The 22,566-nt window shown below is 41.3% G+C and overlaps 2 protein-coding genes across 4 annotated transcripts in view; both read left to right on the plus strand.

The window, feature by feature from the left end:
- N4BP2L2 (NEDD4 binding protein 2 like 2) overlaps window positions 1–3,204 on the plus strand; it is a 67,824-nt gene extending 64,620 nt beyond the window's left edge. The window contains exons 9-10 of the mRNA XM_039239832.1: window positions 613–656; window positions 2,775–3,204. Coding sequence (XP_039095763.1) covers window positions 613–636 — 24 coding nt within the window. The 3' untranslated portion in view covers window positions 637–656; window positions 2,775–3,204. The remainder of the gene's footprint in view (window positions 1–612; window positions 657–2,774) is intronic.
- Window positions 3,205–8,783: 5,579 nt separating this feature from the next.
- Window positions 8,784–22,566, plus strand: part of N4BP2L1 (NEDD4 binding protein 2 like 1) — a 34,483-nt gene continuing 20,700 nt past the window's right edge. The window contains exon 1 of one of the 3 annotated variants that reach the window (XM_039239830.1): window positions 8,784–9,130. In XM_039239830.1, coding sequence (XP_039095761.1) covers window positions 8,958–9,130 — 173 coding nt within the window. In that variant the 5' untranslated portion in view covers window positions 8,784–8,957. The remainder of the gene's footprint in view (window positions 9,131–22,566) is intronic. The other 2 variants (XM_039239829.1, XM_039239828.1) reach the window with 2 other exon arrangements.

The raw sequence follows: 22,566 nt of genomic DNA on the forward strand, positions 1-22,566 counted from the left end.
TACTTATGTGGCTTGGAAGCACCTCATTATTGGTGTTTTCTGTTGGTCTACAGTGAGAGACATAACTATTCTGATGGGCTGTAAATTTTCCAGGAGGCTGGAGGAGGACTGGTGGGGACGGTTAGAAAGGTAATAGAAATTCTGGAAGAGGTAGCACACTATATAACATACTGGGGAGAGGGTTTACATTAGTTGATAGTGATTTAAATGTGCCTGGAGGCAATGCTAAGGGTACATTTTGAGATAGATGGTAAAAACAAGGTTTAGTGAAGCATAAACTTATATACTCCAGGATAGTAGGTATCTCTTAAGTGTTCATATAAGCACAGCTGTGGGAAAAGTAGATTTCTTTGGTGTGCCGAGTTAGTAAAACCAAATACATTTTTCTAAACTTCTTATTTCTCTTCATTCCCTACGTAGAACTTACAGCTACCTAAACACACACACACTCACACACATTCCAATACTTTAAATGTTTAAATGGACATTAGTGGTTATTAAGTTTCTTTTGCCGTTTTGATAATGTTCCTGCATGAGTTAAATGATGATGCAGTCTTAACCCCAATGCCAAATATTAATCATTATTATATGTATTTTAATTACAATTTCTAGAAAAGACAGAAGAAGATTGGTTAAAATTGAGAATTTCTGGAACTGTAAGTACAATTTATTCCAGAGACCTCCGTATGATCAGAAGGAAGTGGATGTTGACATTATTTGGTTGTAATAGCTCCATGTACCGCAATTTGAAGAGTAAATATAAAAGATGTAGTCTGTTACCATAGCAACCCTGCGTGCTAGTGCACATGTGATGTTCTATTTCCTTTAAATGTAGATCTTTTTGTGAAATACAACAAAGCTTAGATTATTGTTACCAAATTTATTTTCCAACTTTATTGGTTAGAACATATTTTAGAGCATTATGTAAACTCACAGTTTATGAGGGGTTACCACCCCCGCCCCTTTGCCCCAGATTGTTATGTGATGAGGGCTGGGAATTAGGGATATAGGTTATATTTAAATATTAAAAGATTCTCTAGGAAGGAGGTAAAACATGGAGACAAACTCATGTTATATTTTAAACTTGACATCAAGCTGACATTAAAATAAACACATTGCACTTTTTTCGAAATGCCTAAATTATGAAATAAACACAGCTGCTATGATTTTAGTGTATATGTGCCTGCATTTGATAAGAATTGAATGCACTCTGCATTTACCCATATGTTTTCTTTCTTCATTTGAACTCTTATTTCTAAGAGTTTTCTGTTTCCATTTCTCTGCTAGAAATATACATATACTCCATAAAAATGTTTTTGTTTGTTTTAAACCTAGTTCTGCTGCAAGAAGGAGAAGGACTGAAGGTTTGGGAGAAGAGTTTAGGGATTTGAAGGGACCGCTTGAAAATGTGGGATAAGTGTAGTCTGAGAAAGGATAAGAGGCCATGAGGAATTCCAGAGAAAGGTGGTAAAGAAATTCATTTATTTATTTGACAAATATTAATTGTGTTGCCTCAGTTCAAACATTGTACTATGGACAGAGGCTCTAGCAGTGAAAACATTCCTGCCCTCATAGCATTTATGTTAGGACCTCAGTTAGGAAAGGACTGTTTCCCTTCCCCCTCCCCCACCCATAAGGCGGCCCCAGCGTGACACAGTGCAAGCAGCATGCAACAAGAGCGGACACATTTGGCTGTGGCAAAGTTGGGGTCTTTCTGTGTGCTAAATTTGGATGTTTTGTGTCAAGGACACTTCCTGGACCATAGTTTTGATTTTTATATTCCTCTTCCACCTTTGTGCTAAACTGGCCTCTGGTCCCCTCCTGCAGAACAATCACCCCTAACTATTAATTATTAATCTTTTCTTGTTGGAGAACTTTATGAGTGTTATGGCTCTACAGGTTTTTTTATAGTTCTAATGAGAACACACCTCCCTGTTTTGTGTTTGGCATAATGTGCTGATTAGTGGGCCACAAGGGGTAGATAGAAATGTATAAAGAGGGAAATAGCAGGAGAATGTGGTTGGTTCTGGGAACCACAAGTCTCTGCCTATTTTAAAATCCTCTTCCTGGACGCGGCCGGGGTGTTTATAGTGTCACTCTTGTAAGGAGGTGGGACAGGGTGCTGGAAGAGAATGAGTTCCCATCCTGAAGCTACTGCTGACTGGCTGTGTGGCCCTAAACAAATTACCCTCTCAGAGCCTCAGTTTGTTCATGTGTAGAACATAGATTTATTATAGCAACCTGTCATGGGAATATTAAATGAGGATTAAGCGAAATAACTTCTGCAAAGTCCTTAACATAGTGCCTGAAAAATAACAGGCTCTTAGAAGGGTTAATTCCCTTTCTTTAAATACCTCCTTGGGTTAAAGCATAGTCTTTGAAATGTCTTAGGCAAAATAGAAATTGTGTTACCTAGGAGAGCAACACATTGACTTAATAAACTTGGTAACACATTTGCACGAATTAGAGTATTTATTATTAACTTTATAATGTAAATAGCTGGATCCTCAGGGAATGAGACAGAGGACAGGTTTGGATTTAGAGACAGGAGGTTGGGGAATGTGAGGGACACTGACTCTCCAGTGAGACAGGGCTGGGCAGGGCATGGGGATTGTGGGGACAGAGGAAAGGCCTAGGTACCTAGGTAGTGGCTTATTTAAATATGGAAAGAGCCTGGGGAACTGACAACAGACTCTGTGTATGTCACCATTTTGTCAAGACTTGTTTGGCTTGTAGTTTGGTTTTTTGTTCTTGTTTTTGTTTTTGTTTTGTAGTTGAATTCTCCAGGCTTCCTGGGGCTGTTGAGGATCCTAATCGTCAAGAAGGAGTGCTCAGTGCCCACCCTAAGGATTATTTTCAACAATACACTCATTGGATACCAAAATTGGTTTGGATAGTCTGTCCAGCCATTCTTGATTAGTTATCTGAATAGTAAAAACTCAACAAAAGAGGTAATAACTTGAATATTTTATTATCAAATTTTGAAGATGTTTGCCCTATTTTAATTTGTTGTATGGAAGAAAATAAGGCACAGAAAACTTTAGTAGTTTATTTTAAAATTGCATCAGGATGGAAGGGTAGGCCTTACATCCAAGTATGGGTCCATGATTCCATTTCTAAAACTCTGAAATCCAAAAAGCTTTGAAAATCACAAATTGTTTTTAGTTTGTTTTGTTTCTTAAATGTTTGGCATTAAAACTAATTTGGCAGCAAAACTTGACCCAAAAGGTTTATTTTATTCCTTATTTATCCCACCTGGTGTGACTATTCATTCATACATTTCGTTGCAGAAATATGAATGTGTTTAATTACCACGGGGTAATTACCACATGGTGCTCAGTCCCCACTCAGAATGTGAGGTTATATATATATACACATACACACATACTACATATCTTCAACAGACAAACACATGCTTTCTGAATTCTGAAACATATCTGACCTCAGGGATGTTGGTTAGGGATTGTGGGACTTGCACCATCTATAGGTAACTATCTTTCAAAATTCTGTTTTAGTTTTGTTGCACTTTCCAGTCTTCAAAAAGGAAAATTCATATTTGAAAAACAGAAATGAGGGGATTATTATGCAACGCATAGGCATTTACCTAATCCCTCTAGTTTCAGAAAGGGAGGCTTGTCTGTCTTATCTTACTTCCTCCTCCACCCTATACCTTCTCCAGGGAGTAAACCTCTGGGCTTCTCTACCAGATGGGCAATTGCCTGACTCTGGATGTTTGTTTCTTAAGCAGACTTTCCACTGACCTTCCTGTTAAAGCCCACTTCCAGCCCTAAATCTTCTAGTGCCTGAAATTTTAGGAGTTATGTAGGGTAAATTGTGTTGACTCATGTCTTTCTATAATTCAAGGGACTTTTTTGAGTTTTGGGTTTTTTGTTTGTTTGTTTGTTTTTGCCAAATTAACACTTGGTCTTTGCTTTCTAGTTTTTAAATTTTTGTTACTATGATATCCTATCTTTTTTTCCTATAGTTTATGCTTAAAAATAATAGCAAACTAACTCCCCCCCCCCAAAAAAAAAGCGCTTTTACATTTTAGTGGAGTTTCAAGGAGGGAGTGGAAGTTAAATATTTGTGCTCCATCTGCCATAGTTATTGGAAATTAAGTGCTTTATTTAAAATAGCTATACTTTTTCTTACACTTCTTTCATACAGTTTTAGTTTCTCTTTCTACTAGGCAGTGGGTCTGTTCCAGACAGAGACCAGGGTCTTCAGTGTTTGCTTGAACCCCTTAAGAATCTTACTCTCTGAGCCATTGTGAAACTGGACTTGCCTGTGCCCAGCATGGGAAGGTTTTAGGGAAGAGCTGACCAGTAATAGGGTCGAAGCCCAGAGAGCTACAGCTACTCTGGCCTCTGGCAAATCCTTGCTTCCTTAGAGGCCTTCGCCAGAGACATTTATTGATTTCTTTTTTTTTTTTAATATTTTTATTTATTTCTAGGATAGAGAGAGACAGTGTGAACAGGGGAGGGTCAGAGAGAGGNTCTCTAATTGGATATTTTTTTACTTGTTGAATTTTGAAAAAATTTTTAATATGAACTACATATAGTAGTCCTTTGTTGGATATATAGTTTTCAATTTCTTTAAGTATGTACCTTCATTTTATCCTCTTTTTTTTTTTTTAAATATTTTATTTATTTCTAGGAGAGAGAGAGAGACAGTGCGAGCAGGGGAGGGTCAGAGAGAGAGGGAGTCACAGACTGAAACAGGCTGCAGGCTCCGAGCTGGCAGTCAGCACAGAGCCCGACGCGGGGCTCGAACCCACGAACCGTGAGATCATGACCTAAGCGAAAGTCGGACGCTTAACCGACTAAGCCACCCAGGTGCCCCCATTTATTGATTTCTAACAAATACATTAGAATCACACTGCCATGCCTTATCCAAGGGTATTCTTACAAATGTTATGAGATAATAATATGAGAGGGGCACCTGGGTGGCTCAGTCAGTTAAGCGTCCGACTTGAGCTCAAGTCATGATCTTACAGTTTGTGAGTTCGATCGAGCCTGACATCAGGCTCTGTGCTGACAGCTCAGAGCCTGGATCCTGCTTCAGATTTGGTGTCTCCCCTGCTCGGCCTCCCCTGCTCACACTCTGTCTTTCTCTTTCTCAAAAATAAATAAACATTAAAACAATTCCAAAAATATTTTAACAATGAGTGTAGCATGAATAGTGATCAGTTCTGAAATGCCTTTGCTCAGTTGGTGCAAACCTGCTGGGTCCTATCCACTCAGGCTTGTACTTGGGTTCCAGAATGTCCCCAGCTTCCCAGGCCCTGTCTTTATCCTCTTGCCCCAGTTTCCAGAATAGAGCTGTAGAAAAATGGGCAGAGGCTGCTCTGTTCTGCTCCCAGGCTTCCTCCTCAAAGCTTATAATCCTCAAGTGGCCTTTTGCACAGTGGCACATAGGTGCTGTGGAAAAGAAGATATGGTCTTCCCCTTGGGGGAAAGGTGAGGCACTAAAGAGAGTAAAGGGTGGAGTGTGGGAGGTAGAAGCAGGTGGGGTACAGGGAGCAAAATCAGGCTCGTCCAGAGAACATTCTGCACGGCAGGCCTCTCCCAAGCCACCAGAGTCCCGTGCATTTCCTCTGTCACGTCAGCCAAGTGGAATACATATGTCACATTGCTTCTCTTCCCTTTGTCCTCCTTCCCGGAACTTCTAGCTTCCTTGCAGCCTCCAAGTGGCTTCAGGGGGAAGGATAAGAGAAGAGCCAGGAGGGCGCAGTGTAACTAGAGAGGAGGGCGAGGTCCTCCCTCCGACTGGTCAAATTGTGCAGAAATGTGACAGCAGGTGCAAGCTGGAGGTGCCGGAAATCAGGAGTCCACCACGGAAACAGTTAAGCCCGCAAACAGACTTCTTTCCTGTCCTGTCCATGCAAACCACTTATGTGACAAGAGACATATACATGGAGATAAGACTAATAATATGTTTTTGATTAAAAACAATTAGAAAAATTTTGGTAGGGAAAGAAGAGACAGGAGAGAGAACTGGGAATGCTACTGCCTGCATATTTTAAACGGTTCTACTGTGTGTTCTTCTTGTGTACCTCCTCCTTTTTCCATGTCTTTTAACCAGTAGCAATTAGAGGAACATTTGAGTGTATCTTCACTTGCTGAAAACGACCTATAATTTTCTTTACATCTGTCATGGTAATGGTTTCTAGTGCAGCAAAGTGGGATTGTGCTGGTCATCACATAAATGAGAGATGGAACAAAACCCCAGAGCTGAAAAGTTGGTTGGATGAGATGAGGGCACTAAGGAGTTCTATCACAGGGGTCCTCTGACTTTGGGGCAGCCCCTCTCTCTGGAGGCTGCACCTAGACAGAACCAGGAAAGTCTGAATGCAGGCTGACAGCAAACTGGGTCTCACATCTGTCAATATGTTTACTGACTGTTCACCCCTTAGCTGACATTATTGCTATCTTGTTCATTCTTAATAGTTAGGAAATCCCAAGCTCCCACTTAACTATGTAGAAAGTGGTTTAGGTCCACATTACAATTACTAAGCGTCTTCTGAATTGACATTCAGAACTATGTTGTTCAGGCTATGTTGTTAAATCTTGGGGTGACAAGGGTGACATCGTTTCCACTTACAGTCTAGTGGGAGGAAACAGATACACAGATAAACAGTGTGGTTTTGAGGAATAAATCAGAGAGAACAGCCAGAACTTGTTGACTACTGAAATGTGGGGGTTGAGAGAAAGGACAAGGATCTAAGGTCATTCCACTGCTGGCCATTTTCTCCTCCTGAAGCTCTTTCTCCCTGGGCCTCCGTACACCTCTCTCTACCTTAGAGTTCGGTCTGCTTTGCTGCCCATTCTCTCACACTCTCCCTTAGGAGACCCCCTTCAAAGACACGGGCCTCAAATGCTAGTGTCTCCTGGGCCCCCTCCTGGGTCTGCTCTATCTTCTGTATTCTTTGCATAGGCCAAGGATTTCCAAAGCTCCATCTCTAGCTCAGACTTTTCTTCTGAGCAACACACTCATATTTCCCAGCATCTACTAGGTAGTTCCATCTGCCACAGACACTGCAGATTCCATGTGCCAAAGCCTCTAGACCCCAAAGCTGTTTGTCCTCCTGTGCCCCATCCCACATTGCCTGGGCCCCCCTTTGTAGGAGGACATAGAAGTGGATGGAGGTCTCGTGCAGCACTAAGAGTACACCAGCCACATGTGTCATTTAAACTTTTCTATTAGCCACATTAAAAAAGCAAAAAAAAAAACAACAAAAAACAAATGAGGTTAACTTAATATATTAACTCAACGCATCCAACATATTATCATTTCAACACATAATCAATATAAAAATTACTGAGATATTTTACATTTTTTTCATACTGCACCTTCAAATTTCAGTGTGTATTTTAATCTCAGTTTGTACTAGTTACATTTCAAATACTCAATAGCCCCACGTGGCTGGTGGTTCCTGTTTTGGATGGTGCAAGTCTAGAATGAAAAAGGTAGTATTTGAGGCTGGGCACAAACACTCTCATGAGAAGTATGATAGAATACATAGAAGTAAGGGATACATACATTAAAGCATCACTCTTTTTATGAGTCATGTGTGTTCTCTGTTCCCGTATGGTTTCCCCCTAATATTTAGAGAAGGTTTTGAAATTCTAATGTTTCTCAGCAGTGCCAAGATCCTACCTCTGATTCTAGGAAGGGATTTTCAAGGAAGAACAGCTCATCTGCCTTCCCCCACCCATCCAGAGGAATCCCTAGGTTGGATTCTCAGCAAAGAGCCCCTCCCTACTTGGGCTTTCCTTCCAAAGTGTCTTGTGAAATCTCTGGATTTTGTTTAAGAATAAAATTGCTTTTCTTCACAATTCCTTTTACAAATTTTTCATACCTTAGCTGCCAGAAGCAAAATGTATTTCCTCTCCAATAATTATTACAGCCAAAGCCACTATACCTCCTGGATTTTTCCAGCATGGTATTTTTAATATTGTCTCTTTCAGTCCATGCATCTTGAATTTTGGTTCAAAAAATAGGATCACTCTGTCACACTCTTTGAGTGTGAAATACTGGAGAGCGCTGTGGTGATCAACCAACTGGCACTCCCCAGTTCCTGGAACTTAGAACTCAGTTCTGGATACTTCTCTAGAAAGGGTTTCAGTGGACTGCTCTTTTCCCTGGGGAGCTGAAATCGGTCCAGAGAGGCCCTGGCTTTTCAGGCGGCAGCAGAGTGGGTTCCTGGGCAATCTAGTTCTTCCTTCCCATGAGACCCAGTTTATGCTACCGTCGATAGATACATCTGAGTTTTAAGGGGTGCTTTTTCCGATGAAGAGATTTAAAGTTATGTTGAAGCAACAAAGCTTTCTAAGAATGTTTTTTGGCAGGCTGATAAAGAAGGATAAAAAAAATGATACAGGCCCCGGGACAGTGGTATTAGCAGCTGGGACACTAGCCAGATATTGGTGCTCACAAATAGGGGGAGGACAATGGACTTTATTGTTAACTATTCAAAATGCTGTTCACGTTCTTTAATCGTCGACTAAAATTATTTCACTTTCAAGGTCTAGGCCAGTCGGGGGTGGGGTGGAAGAGGGCTGTTGCTGAGAGCCTGACTTCCACGGCGGGCGGCCCAGGGGAAGTGTCCCAGTGTCCCAGCAGGCAGGCCCTGTCCCCACAGGGCGAAGGGCACCGAGAGGCAACGGAGGGGGTCAGAGAGCAGGGCGGGGGGGGGGGGGGGGGGGGGTGGAGGAGAGTGGGGAGCGCGCCGCTCAGGTTTTCCGGGCTGTCAGTCTCCCAGCGTCCCCAGCTTTTCAGGTAGGGACGCCCCCTCCCACGCAGCGCGGTTCTGTCGGGTGGGAAGGAGGGGCTGGGCTCCAAGCGCCCGCCCCTCCATCTATCACATGGCCGGAGAGCCACAAAAACAACAGCTTTGGCCAAGACCGTGACTTCAGGAAAGGGAACCCGGGGCTCTTGCAACCAACCCCCACCCCATGGAGGAGAGTTTTCTTGAATCCTTTGGGAGGCTGAGCCTCCAGCAGCAGCAGCAACCTCGTCCGCCGGCCCCGCCGCCCCCGCGTGGGACACCTCCGCGCCGCCACAGCTTTAGGAAACATCTCTACCTCCTGCGAGGCCTCCCGGGCTCGGGGAAAACTACACTGGCCAGGTAATGACAACGGCCTGGGCGCCGGCGCGCGGACCGAGCGAGCCCCTGCCCCGAGCCGCTCCGCCCCGCGCCCCGCCGCCGCCGCGCCCGCCCGGGTCCTGGCCCCGGCCCCGGCCCGAGCCCGGCTGCGGGGGAGCCCGCGCCCTCCCCGGTGCCCGGCCGGCCGCGGGCCGGGAGCGGAGGGCGGCCCGTCCTGTTTGTTTCCATGCTGCGCTTCCCGGGAGGACGGATTTCGGCACTGCGCCTTGCGCAAGCCCCAGATGGCACCGGCCCCTGCCCGGCCGCCGCGCCAGGCCCCGGGCCAGCCGGGCCGAGAGAGCCTTGGCCGCCCCCAGCCTCCCCAGCCCGGGGTCGGGAGGCCCGCAGGGATTCTTCTCCAGGAACCCCGGTGGCGACTGCAGAGAAAACGGCGGGGCCGCCCGCCAGCGCGCAGGCACTCGCCACAGTGCGTCAACAGGCGTTTTAAATCGGAGCGGAGAAACGAGAGGGCCAGGGGGCGGGGGGCCCAAGGCAGCAGTGGCCGGGGGGGCGTGCGGCCCGCGTTGAAAATCTAGCGGATTGAGGCAGCGCTGCGTTTGCTTTGGCAGCTGCGAAGGCGCACAGGTGCACGGGGGAGGGGGCTGGCGCGGCCACCGCCGGCGGTCACTGACAGAGCCTCGCAGTGGGCGCCCAAATCCGTCTACTCGCGGATCGCGTAAGCGGCCCTCCCGGTACAGGTCAGCGCGAATTGCGCGGGCTTGTTGCCTGCCGCCTCGTAGCTGGGCCCACCGCTACAGCCCCAGTTCCCGCCACTCCCCGCCTTGCACTGGATGCCCCGGCAACGTTGAACTGTTCCTCTCCTTGCTTTTGCTGACGCTGGCCCGCCTGCCTGGCTTGCCTTCCGCCTACCTTTGCCCGACTGATTCCACTAGCCCTTTAAGGCTCGGATCTGTTACCTTACCCAGCAGCTACCCCTCCCCATCAGTAGATGCTCGTCTTCTGGGCTCCTTGGCTTCCTGTTACACCTCTGTGACTGCGCTTGGTTTTACACATGGTTTTGTTTATCCTTCTTCAAGTTTCTTGAAGCGAGGGGCAATGGAAGAAGTAGTGCCTTGCCCTCAAAGAGCTTTCCATCTCATTAGAGAAGTAAGGCTAGCCATAGAACCATGGACCTGCTTCAGGAGAATCAAGGTAGCATACTTTCGGGAGCTGATCTGGATGATACACAGATGATACAAAGATGGTGAGAGCAGGGTCTGGGTCCACTGGGGTCAGGGAACTGGCAGCCCTGGCGATGTGCTGCCGGTTTTAATCAGGATTCCTGGCTGATTTGTGGAGTAAAAGTCTTTAGCCAAACAGTATTGCTACATTTTCACAGATTCAAGTAATGGGTGACTTCCGAAGGGTCGTTGGTACCTTTCCTAAGACACACACATTTCAACAGGCCTTTTCTCTGGTTATGGAGGTGAAGGGTGGAGAGTGGGGGCGGCTGCTTTAGAACGCACCAGAACTGAGATATTTTGTGCTACAGTCATGGTGGGTATATCTATTACAAACTAAGCATCTTTTGAATTCAAATCCCATTTAGTTTCACTTTGACTTTGCTGATCTGTGGCCTGTGGCACACTGAGTGTCAAAGAAGGAAGTAAACATCTTTGGCCAGATTTTGTTTTTAACTACTCAGAAGGGAAGTGATACGATGAGTTGGAAGGAAAGTAAATAGAACTGAATGACAGAAGCCATGGGCTCTGGATCTTCGATTCCTCATCTGGAACATGAGTGGGTTGGCCTGGGTGGTCTTGAAGGTTCCTTCTGGCTCTAACATTCTACACTTTTAGGATTTTAATTCCTGGTTGACATTTGGCTAATAAGAAGACACCGGATGAGAGACCAGCTTATTAAAGAACATCTCTCTAGGGACGACTGGCGTGAGCACTGGCCTGGGAGTCTGAAGACTGTGCCTTTAGATCCTCTTCATCATGAAAGCTGGTGACTTTCGGCAATCACCTAGCTTCTCTGGGACTTATTTTCCTTATGTGTGAATACTAAGCAGGTATTAGATTAGGTGATATATTGAAGACCCTTCTGGTTCTTAATATCTAGTTGTCAGACTTAAGCATGGCTTAATGGCTAGGTAAAGAGCTCTGACCTTGGAGTCAAGTTATGGCTTCCAATCCAAGCTCTGCCACTCACTAGCCATGATCTCTACCTGGCTCCTCTACACCTTGTTTCCTTCTCTGTTAAATAAGGATATCTGCTCTGTCCATTTCAGAAGACTTTTGCAGAGGTTAAATGTGTGTGAGAGAACTCGCTAAACTTTACAGCACTATATACTTTTTAAGAAGTATGAGTTGCTGCTTCAGATGTTGATCAGCTGAGATCAATCTTCAAGGTGTGACTTGGGAGAAGCCTGGCTCGGAAATGAAGCAGGCAGCTAGCTGGAAGTTGATTTTGTGAGTCCTCCCGGCTGGGAGTTCTGCAGGCCCGGGAGCCTCAGCACTTTGGCAGGTGGGTCGTGCATTTATATAGCAATCTGGGGAGAAAGCAAGGAACCAGGCCACAGCTCAGCAAGAAGGGAGGCCTGCAGTAAGGATGAAATGGTGTGGTGGATGTCACAGGCCGTGGCCCTCAAGGATCTGTCTTCCCCTCTCTTCTGGGGCGTCTGGTGGGCAAGAAAAGGAAAATGGCAAATTGTTAAAAAGCACACCTGTGTAGAAAGTAGTAAAACTGTAAGGCTCTCTTATGTATTGTTGGATTCTTGGAAATTCATATTTTCTTTATTCTATGTATTTTCCAAATTTTCTATAATGAATATGTATTTTTTGAATCAGAAAAATAAAAATTTTCAAAGTTGGAGGAGATTGTTTTTACAAATGGTTCTTTTTTTCCTGCTTTTACTTCTCATTTGATTAAAAAAATAATAAAGGTTATTGAAATTAGGATACGTCTTGTCTTCCAAATCACTGTTAGAGTTCTATGCTTTTCAACCAATATGTTTTTATAGTTTGAAGGGGCTTGAATGTTGAAACCACCTATTTAAATTCTTTGGACATATTTAAAAAACAGAGTTTTACCTGGTTTAAAAAAATTTTGAGTACAACAGAGTACCTAAAACTTAGCATGCCCCCTAAATCTGTTTTATCACCTCTATTTCATGGAAAACAAAATAAAACAAAAAACCAAACCACAAACATTTCAAAAATAGTTTCTTACCATTGATCTGGAATTCCTACTCCCAGGAATTCATCCTAAGGCAGTAGTAATTGGACAAGCTCATGAATATAGGGAAGTGTTCATCACAGAGTTTTTTATATGATAGAAAAAAATGTAAGCCAACTTAAACATACAAAAATAGAGGATTAGCTTGTAAGTCATGCAGTCATTAATGGGAACCTAGATGTATTTGACATGCAAATATATTCATTCCCCCCATTAAGTTAAAAAGCCTATTAACAAAGCTGTCTATCAAAAATCCCATTTTCTGTTCAAAGAAAGAGGGTCTATAGAGATAAATGTGTAAAGAGGTATCTGTTGGTAGTTGTTGACTTTAGATAGTAGGATTATGGACTTTTCCCACCAGACTGACTTTCTCATTTTTCTATGACAAATACGTATTACTTGTTAAGTTTTTAAAGTTGAAAATAGTTTTGTGAAATGACTTGGCTAGATAGACTCAGGTTGTGTGACAAAAGACTAAATAACAAAATAAATGTGTTATTTCCTATATGAAAAGCCTTTCCTAGGTTTATTCTTATTTGGAAATATAGTAGCAAACTTTTTTTAATACACAAGATTGATTGTAATTACTTATTAATTTTTTATTAAGCAATTATTTTATTAAGTATTTATTAGCATATGAACTAGCACGCGTCACTTGATTCTTTGACACCTCAGGTTCTTTTTCATTAAAATGGGGCTAATATTTCATTAATAAGTTTGTTGTGGGGATTTAAAATACTATGGTAAACAGTGATAATTATATGTGTGAAAGCACTGTGGAATGCGTGGGCTACATAAATACCAACTGTTGTTAATTATTCACTAATCAGCAGCATTTGCTGGGTACTTAAAAGACTACTAGTACTTGCTCAATAAATAAGATTAAGAGAAGGAGCTTACAAAAGTCTAACAAATGGAAAACAGTAATCAATACACTACTGTGGGTAAGTAAGTTCTGATGGGGAAGAACATTTTATTTGCTTTTGGTGTTCAAGGCCAGGGAAGTCACTGAGGATGATTTGGAAGCTAGGAAAACTATGGAAGAGATAGTCTCTTCCATGTGGGAATGGTTATTGAGCTGGCCTTGAAGATGGGGAGGATGTGGCTGAACAGAGAAAAAGGATTAGCAACATGCATTGGGAGAGAGCTGGATGTTCTCCTAGGCTAGTGAGGAGAATGGCTTGACTAAAGTGGACGGTTCATATCCGTGAATGTGTTGGTTAGGTAAACACAGAGCCAGGTCACCAGGAACATCAAAACCTGCAAAAGAGTATCGAGTTGATAGAAGAGATAGGATTCCAGCCCCAAGACCCTTTCACTTTCAGCAGATGATCCAGAACTATCTGTTTCCACAGCTTCATTGACAAACTCACCTGGATCTGCATCTATCCTTTCCTCTTATATCAATGAAAGCATCTGTGGACGACCTGTTTACCTCTATGCTTTGCACTGTGTGTGTGTGTGTATGTGTGTGAGAAAATGTCCCCCTGTGGGGCTACTTTAACCATTTTTAAGTGTTCAATTCAGTGGCATTATGTGATGTTGTGTAACCATCACCAGTATCTATTTCAAGAAACTCTACCCATTAAGCAATAACCCACCATCCCCACTTCTCCTTGGCCCCTGATAGCCTCTGATCTTCTTTCTGTCATTGTGTATTGTGTCTGGTTTATTTCACTTAGCTTACTGTTTTCAGAGTTCATCTAGGCTGTAGCCTGTATCCGAACCTCATTACTTTTTATGGCTGAATAATATTCCATTGCATGGATATACCACTAAATTGTCCATTTGAAATGAAGTGGCAATAGTAGAGGGTAGTCTTTCTTTCTGTTTTTAAGGCCTTATTTGAAAAATGCTGTCAACCTTATGTCAGTTCCCTGGAATTTCTTTAAATCTTTACCTATCAAAGTCTGGGAACTGCACTCTAGTACATGTAGCTTCTTTTGCAATCTTCCGGTTCCCTTTGGCACTATCACAAATGGTTTGTAACATGGATTCAGCTAGGCTCAAAGGACGCTTGCTGAGAGCTATCTTTTATTTTGTTCATGTCTCTGGATGACATGAAATTTTCCATCAGGCGAAACACCTTTTCATTATTTTTTGACACTAAACTTCCCTGAGGTGACACAATGATAAGACAGAGGCAAGGGACACAATGAAATATGGGAAGCAGTGAGGGGGATCAGTTAGGTTGGCTAAGTAGTGAGAGGTTAACCCCATACTCCACAGCCTACCCGGCCAGCAGGCTTGGGCCACGGCGTTTTTGTTTATGAGGCCAGGGCTCTCGTAAATAAAAGCAAAGCCAAAATAGAAAGTTTGTGGTATTCCAAGTCTGTGTATATGAAAATAAAGCATCAGGTAGGTGGACATATCAGATCTTTATTCACTTAGGTCTACTTGGAGAAACTACTAGCCTTTTACATTTATAATGATTTTCCTAAGGTGGATTTTAAATCTCCTTGGTCCATCGCCTGAGAGTCCTTATAATACCTCTCTCTGGAGGTTGGGAGGAATAAGGACTATAAATGCTTTAAATGTTTCACGGAGAGGAAGAATATACAGTGAGATATGTGTTTATAATTATTTGGTGGAAAGGTTACCCAGCTATACAGGAGATTCTCCACCATCGTAGTCCTGGAGCTGTTGGGAAAGTGGAGGAACACGCTGCTGAACTGAACCCAGATAATATTTCAGGTTTGGTTTATGATTAGAGAAGCAGCAGAAATAGAGGAAGAAACAAAAGGAGAAGAAAGTTTTAATAGGAAGATCGCAGACATGCACAAGATGTTCCTTTAATCCAGTCCAAGCCTAAGACACTGATTTCTGAGAAGTCAGACATCTTGATCAGAGTCATAGGGATGACTTCCTATTTCTAGTCCAGAGCTTTTACTTCTACACTGAAGGAAGAGGTGCCTGGGAGTGACCCTCGTGAAAGAATAATGAAATTGGTTTTGAATTTGTTGTTTAATTAAAAAACACTTACATGGTTTATTAAAAGGTTAAGTTTACCTGGATTTCAACTGTTAAGGATGAGAAAACCATCTTTTATTATTTGTCATTACTGATGATATATTTCTTTGGCCATAAAAAATACCAGGGAATTTATTTTCTTTATTAATGTGGAATCACTGGGGACAATGGGAGGGGATGATTTATATTTTTAAATAAGTACCCATATTTATCCTGATTATGATATGTTGGAGAGAGATGTAGTCAACACCCACCTCCCAGGGTCTAAAACCCCTTCCTCACTTGCTCACATGACAGGACATTTGTAATTTTATCTAGTGACTTAGTTACCTCTTGGCATTTCATTGAACTCTCTCTCTATTTAATGGCATCATTCTGGGCCCATTCAGCCTCCAGGAGGAACCCAGTAAGGAATTGTTTGTTTTCACTACAAATTATCTAAAGAGATCTAGGCTCTATGGATTGAGGACATTGTACAATGAAGAAAAACTAATCTAATTTCTAATTGTTTCTTCATAAGCATCTCTATGGTATCATGTGTATGGCTTGGGGAGAAGGCTATCTGTTTTTATCAAGGTAAGAGCCTGGGAAAAGAGAAGGGAGAGAGGAAAAAAATGTGTACATTTATTGAGTGCTAAGTGTATGCCTGGCACTTTATATATGCTGCCTTATTAGATCTTTACAATAACCCTACGATATGGTTGATTTCATTTTGTAAGTGACGACATTAGAGTCACTAATAGACATTAGAGAATCATGTACTTGATTTCGAGATTCCAGATTTCATAATACACAAAGTGGTCTTACCTTACTAGGGATGTTCATGAACAAACACACATATGTCTGTCTGCTTCTCATAGCTACTAGGAAATCCTGTCGAGGTATGATTGTATAGCTAGGATATTTCAATGTTCTTTGTCACCTTTTTAAGGATATGAGGAAGAAGTGGGTCTGAGAGGGGTTTTCTCTGCCCTCTGAGTAGCACCTCGCCAGCATTCTTTGCCCTGTACTTTGACTTCCTTTTCTCCCTTACAGTAGCACCACCTGACATAATGCTTAAGTATTTATTATCTATTTCTTTTATTAGAAGGTAGCTTTGTGAGATGTGTTGTAAGCTCTATGAGATTGGGAAATATTTTCTCTTCAGCTTCCGAGAGAAGGTCTGGCACCTACTAGGCCTCCCTCACTCGATATTTGATGGATTTGTCAATGCTAGAAGCTTCCTAACAGTTGCCAGCTCAGTTGTCAGCATGGGTCTCGAGTAAGGCACAAAAGCGAAAAGGAGATTACTCACACAAAGAGAGGTGTAAAAGAACGAATGGGCTGTGGAGAACAGACAAGAGGAAACAAGACAGTAGGGACAGCCACCCAATCCAAAGTCCTCTTCCATCAGTGAGCAAGAAAATCATTCCTGTGTTTTACATGCGAAGATGTCAGATGTGCCATCTCTACCACCCAGGTATCAAACTAAAAACGGGTTTAAAAATTAGAATCAGAGATGCAGCTGCTTTCACAGAGAAGCAGCAGTCCACCATTTTCTGTTCAACCACTCTTCTGCTGTCTCTAGCTGACTTAGGACATCTTGGGAAAACACAGCTAAAAATAAGTTAATAGCGAGGTAGATGTGTTTCTGATTCCTCCTATTCGGAACATGGCTGAAGTGACCAACAGTAGAAACATGGGGATGCCTGTACCATTGCTAGATGCAAAAGAAAGGAAGTTCTTGTGGGTAGAGAGGGATGGCTTGCACTGGCCCCTGAGGGCTATCTGGGAGTCTGGTTTGGGATCTCATTCACATGCCCTACTTTGGAGGTACGAGGGGTAAGAACAACAATGAGCACTAGGACAGGCTGGGAACTCCTCCCTGGAGTGTCCTTAGCCACGGTGGCTTGGTGGTATCCATGGGACTAGCAGTGGTTGAGCTGCATCTCTCCAAGGGCAAGGCCTGGACATGGCCTTGGCATGGCCTTGACATGGCCTTGACATGGTGTGTGGCAGCACCAACAAGGTCAAGCCACACCAGGCCTCAGGGGAGACTATCCCAAGTCATTTACATCCATGGTTCCCTCCCCATTCTCTTCAGGCTGTTGGGTCATAGAACTTGTTCCTTACTTCCCAGTTAAAGTCCTTGAGGAGGGGCACCTGGCTGGCTCAGTTGATTGAGCATCCTATTCTTGGTTTCAGCACAGGTCATGATTTCGCAGTTCCTGGGAAACTGACAGCTCAGAGCCTGCTTGGGATTTTCTCTCCCTCTCTGCTACTCCCTTGCACGCTCGCTCTCTCTCTCTCTCTCTCTCTCTCTCTCAAAATAAATAAATAAAGATTAAAAAAGAAATAAAATCCTTGAAAAAATACCAGTAACATCAGAGGAAGTACTGGGATCCAAGAAGAATCCTCTCTTCCAGCCCCCTTTTGTGGAAAAACCCAAGGTTTAAGTAAAATTCTCAATGTACAAAGATGAGTAACCAGAAATCTCCTTATACAGTGTGGAGCTATATAAAAAGAGTTTGCATAATTAAGGCAATAGAGCCTAATATTCCAGAACCATTCATATCTTCACCAGGTGTTTATTGAGTATGTCTCATGTGCTTGACATTCTTCTATTTGCTTAGGATATAGCAGTGAACAAAACAGACAAAAATCCCTGCCTTCATGGAACATATATTCTATCAAAGAAAAAATATTTTTCTGAAAGGAAGAAGAAAGTTTTAAACAACATCTGCTCTGCTCTGTTCTTTCAAAAAACAAACAAAAAAGCTATTCCTCTTGATGTATATACCCTCAGGAAATGTTCCACATATACAAAGGGAGATAGGAAACAATGATGTTCACTGAAACTTGTTCATAGTAAGGAAAATTGCAAACAACCTAAATGTCACCAGAGAAAAGGGTAAATAAATGTGATTTGTTTGTTTTATAGCACTCCTGCATAGTGGTTTAGTGTGCAGCTCTGGGGCCTGAAGTCTAGGTTTAATCTAGCTTGTACCACTCATGGGTCTTTCTTTTGTTTCATCTTTAATGAGATATCATTGACATATGACATTTGTTGTTGAGATTCCATATATAATTGAAATCATTTTGTATTTTAATCATTTTCTATTTCACTTAGCATAATACCCTTTAGGTCCATCCATGCTGTCACAAATGGCAAGATTTTATTCTTTTTATGGCTAAGTAATATTTCATATATATACCACATCTTCATTATACATTCATCTATTTATGGACACTTAGGTTAGTTTCATATTTTGTCTATTGTAAATAATGTTACAGTGAACATGGGGGTGCATATATCTCTTCAAATTGGTGTTTTTGTTTCCTTCAAATAAATACCCAGAAGTAGAATGGCTGGATCATATGGTAGTCTATTTTTAATTTTTTGAGGAACCTCCATACTATTTTTCAAAGTGGCTGCACCAACTTACATTCCCACCAGCAGTGTGTGAGGGTCCTTTTATCCACATCCTTACCTTACTAAAAAAAAAAAAAATCTTTTTATTGCCTATCTTTTTGATAATGACCTTTATGCTTGGTGTGAGGTGACATCTCATTATGGCTTTGATTTACTTCCCTGATTATTAGTGAATTTCTTCTTTGGAGAAAGGTCTATTCAAGTCCTCTCCCCATTTTTAAATGAGATTTTTTTAAAGCTATATAAGTTCTTTATATATTTTGGATATTAATCCCTTATTTGATGTATGAATTGAAAATATCTTCTCCCATTCAGTAGATTGTCTTTTTATTTTGTTGATGGTTTCCTTCAACGTGCAAAAGATTTTTAGTCTGATGTAATTCCATTTGTTTGTTATAGATTTTGTTGCCCTTGCCTAAGGAGACTGGTCCAAAAAATATTACTAAGAGTTGATGTCAAAGAGCTCACTGCCTATATTTTCTTTTCAGAGTTTTATGATTTCAGGTGTTACACTGAAGTATTTAATCCATCTTGAGTATATTTGATGTATGGTGTAAGAAAATGGTCCAGTTTCATTCTTTTGCATGTGGTGTCTAGTTTTTCCAGCACCATTTATTGAAGACTGTCTTTTCCCCATTGTATATCTTGCCTCCTTTGTTATAGATTAATTGGTCATACAAATGTGGGTTTGTTTCTGGGCTCTCTCTTCTATTTCATTGATCAATGTGTCTGTTTTTTGCCAGTAATATTTATTATTTTGAGTTATATAGCTTTGTAGTGTAGTTTGAAATCAGGGAGCATACTACCTCCAGCTTTGTTTTTCCTTCCTAAGATTGTTTTGGCTATTTGGGGTCTTTTGGTGTTCCATACAGATTTTAATATTATTTGTTCCAGTTCCATGAAAAATACTATTGGTATTTTGATGGGGATTGCATTGAATCTGTAGATTGCATTGGGTAGTATAGACATTTTGACAATATTAATTCTTCCAATCCATGATCATGTTATGTCTTTCCAATTATTTGTGTTGTCTTCAATTTATTTCGTCAATAAACTCTTTTTATGGTTTTCAGAGTACAGGTCTTTAACCTACTATGTTAAATTTATCCCTAGGTATTTTATTCTTTATGATGAAGTTGTAAATAAGATTGTTTTCTTCATTTCTATTTTGATAGCTCATTATTAGTATATACAGATGTAACCAAGTTTGCATGTTAATTTTGTATTCTGGAACTTTACTGAATTCATTTATTAGTTCTGATAGTTTTTTGGTGGAGTCTTTAGGATTTTCTCTGTATAGTATCATGTCATCTGCAAATAGTGACAGTTTTACTTCTTCCTTACCAATATGAATGAAGCGTTTTATTTTTCTTGTCTGATTGCTGTAGCTAGGGGATCCAGTATTATGTTGAATAAAAGTGGCAAGAAGGGCATCCTTGTTTTGTTCTTGATCTTAGAGGGAAAGCTTTTATCTTGTCACCATTGAGCCTGACGTTAGCTGTGGATTTATCATATATGGCCTTTATTATGTTGAGGTATGTTCCTTCTATATATACCCACTTTTTGGAAGTTTTTAATCATAAATGGATGTTGAAGGTACAACTCAAGGCAAACACTGGAGTGAAACAAGGGCCACCTACAGTTTGGCCCCCTTGCTGCAGGCTCCCCCCCCCCAACCTCCCTGAAGCCTGGAGCACCCATCCCATAATATGGTTTCCTCCAGGACCCTCATACCAGGCCTCTACTTCCAGCTGTGTTCTTGGCCTCATGGCTAGGACCCCATGTAGAGCTGCCCAGCCAAATGCCTGAAAGACCTTGCTTGGGCCACACAGGCTAGCTATCACGGTGCCTAATGGCCAGGAGGATAAAAATGGATGTTGAATTTTGCCAAGTGCTTATTCTGTAACTATTTAGATGGTCATATGATTTTTATCCTTTGCCTTGTTAATGTGGGCATATCACATTGATTGATTTGCAGATGGTGTGTACCATTCTAGGAATAAATCCCACTTGACCATGGTGTTTGATCTTTTTAATATATTGTTGAATATGGTTTGCTAATATTTTGTTGAGGATCTTTGCATCTATGTTCATCAGGGATACTGGCCTGAGATTTTCTTTCTTTTGTGGTGTCTTTGTCTGACTTCGGTATCAGGATAAAATGAGTTTGGAATTGTTACTTCCTCTTTAATTTTTTTGAATAATTTGAGAAGGATAGGCACTAACTCTTCTTTAAATGTTTGGTAAAATTCACCTGTGAAGCTAGTCCTGGACTTTTGTTTTTTGGATTTTTAAATTACTGATTCATTTTCATAACTCATACTTGGTCTATTCAGGTTTTCTGTTTCTTTCTGATTCAGTTTTGGAAGATTGTATGTTTCTAGGAATTTGTCCATTTCTTCTAGGTTGTCCAATTTGTTATCATATAATTATTTGTGATAGTCTCTTATAATTCTTTGTATTTCTGTGATGCTGGTTGTAATTCTCTTTAGCTTCTTATTTTATTAATTTGGGTCCTTTCTCTTTTTTTCTGGAGGAGTCTGATAAGTCATTTTTTCTTCATGAAGTTTATTGATTTTGTTTGTCTTTTCAAAGAACCAGCTATTAGTTTCATTAATCTTTTCTATTATCCTTTTTAGTCTCTATTTCATTTATTTCTACTCTGAGTTTCATTATTTCCTTCCTTCTACTAACTTTGGGCCTTGTTTTTTCTTTTTCTTTTTTTCCTAGTTCCTTTAGGTGTAAAGTTAGATTGTTTATTTGGAATTTTTCTTATTTACTGAAGTATGTTTGTATCACTATGAACATCCCTCTTGGAACAGTGGTTGCTGTATCCCATAGATTTGGAAAGTTGTGTTTCCATTTTAATTTGTCTGAAGCTATTCTTTGATTTTCTTATTGATGTACTCATTGACCCATTGTTTCTTTAGTATCATATTGTTTAGTCTCCAAATATTTGGGTTTTATTTCTCCAGTTTTCTTCTCTTAATTGATTTCTAATTTCATACCATTGTTATCAGAGAAGATGCTGGATATGACTTAAGTCTCCTTGAATTTTTTGAGACTTGTTGTGTGACCTAATATATGATCTATCTATGAGAGTGTCCCATGTGCACTTGAAGACAATGCATATTCTGTGGCTTTTGGATGAAATGTTCTGTATATTAAACCCATCTGGTCTGATGTGTTGTTTAAGGCCAATGTTTCTTTATTGATTTTCTGTCTGGATGATATCTTTATTGATGTAAGTGGGGCATTAATGTCCCCAGTATTACTGTATTACGGTCAGTTTCTCCCGTTTTGTCTGTAAATATTTGCTTTATCTATTTAGGTGCTCCTATTTGTTTTTAAGTGTTTACTTATTTATTTTTGAGAGAGAGAGCAAGTGAGCACAAGTGGGGGAGTGGCAGAGAGAGGGAGACAGAGAATCCAAAGCAGGCTCTGAACTGTAAGCACAGAGTCTCATGGGGGACTCAAACTCAGGAACCGTTGAGATCATGACTTGAACCTAAGTCAGATGCTTAATTGACTGAGCCACTCAGGCACCCTTAGGTGCTCCTATTTTTGATGCATAAATATTTATGAAAGTTCTATCCTCTTCTTGGATTGACCCCTTTATCATTATGTAATGTCTTTGTCTTTTGTTACAGTCTTTGTTTTAAAGTTGTTTTTATCTGATATGAGTATTGCTAGTCCAACTTTTCTTTTCCATTGACATTGAATGTCTTTTTCCATCTCTTCATTTTCAGCCTGTGTGTCATTAGAGCTGAAGCGTGTCTCTTATAGGCAGCATATAGGTTTTTTAATGAAAATTTTTAATGTTTATTTTTAAGACAGAGAGAGAGACAGAGTGTGA

The sequence above is a fragment of the Hyaena hyaena genome, unplaced genomic scaffold, assembly GCF_003009895.1.
Source record: "Hyaena hyaena isolate Hyena2069 unplaced genomic scaffold, ASM300989v1 scaffold_163, whole genome shotgun sequence".
In the NCBI taxonomy this organism is placed as follows: domain Eukaryota; kingdom Metazoa; phylum Chordata; class Mammalia; order Carnivora; family Hyaenidae; genus Hyaena; species Hyaena hyaena.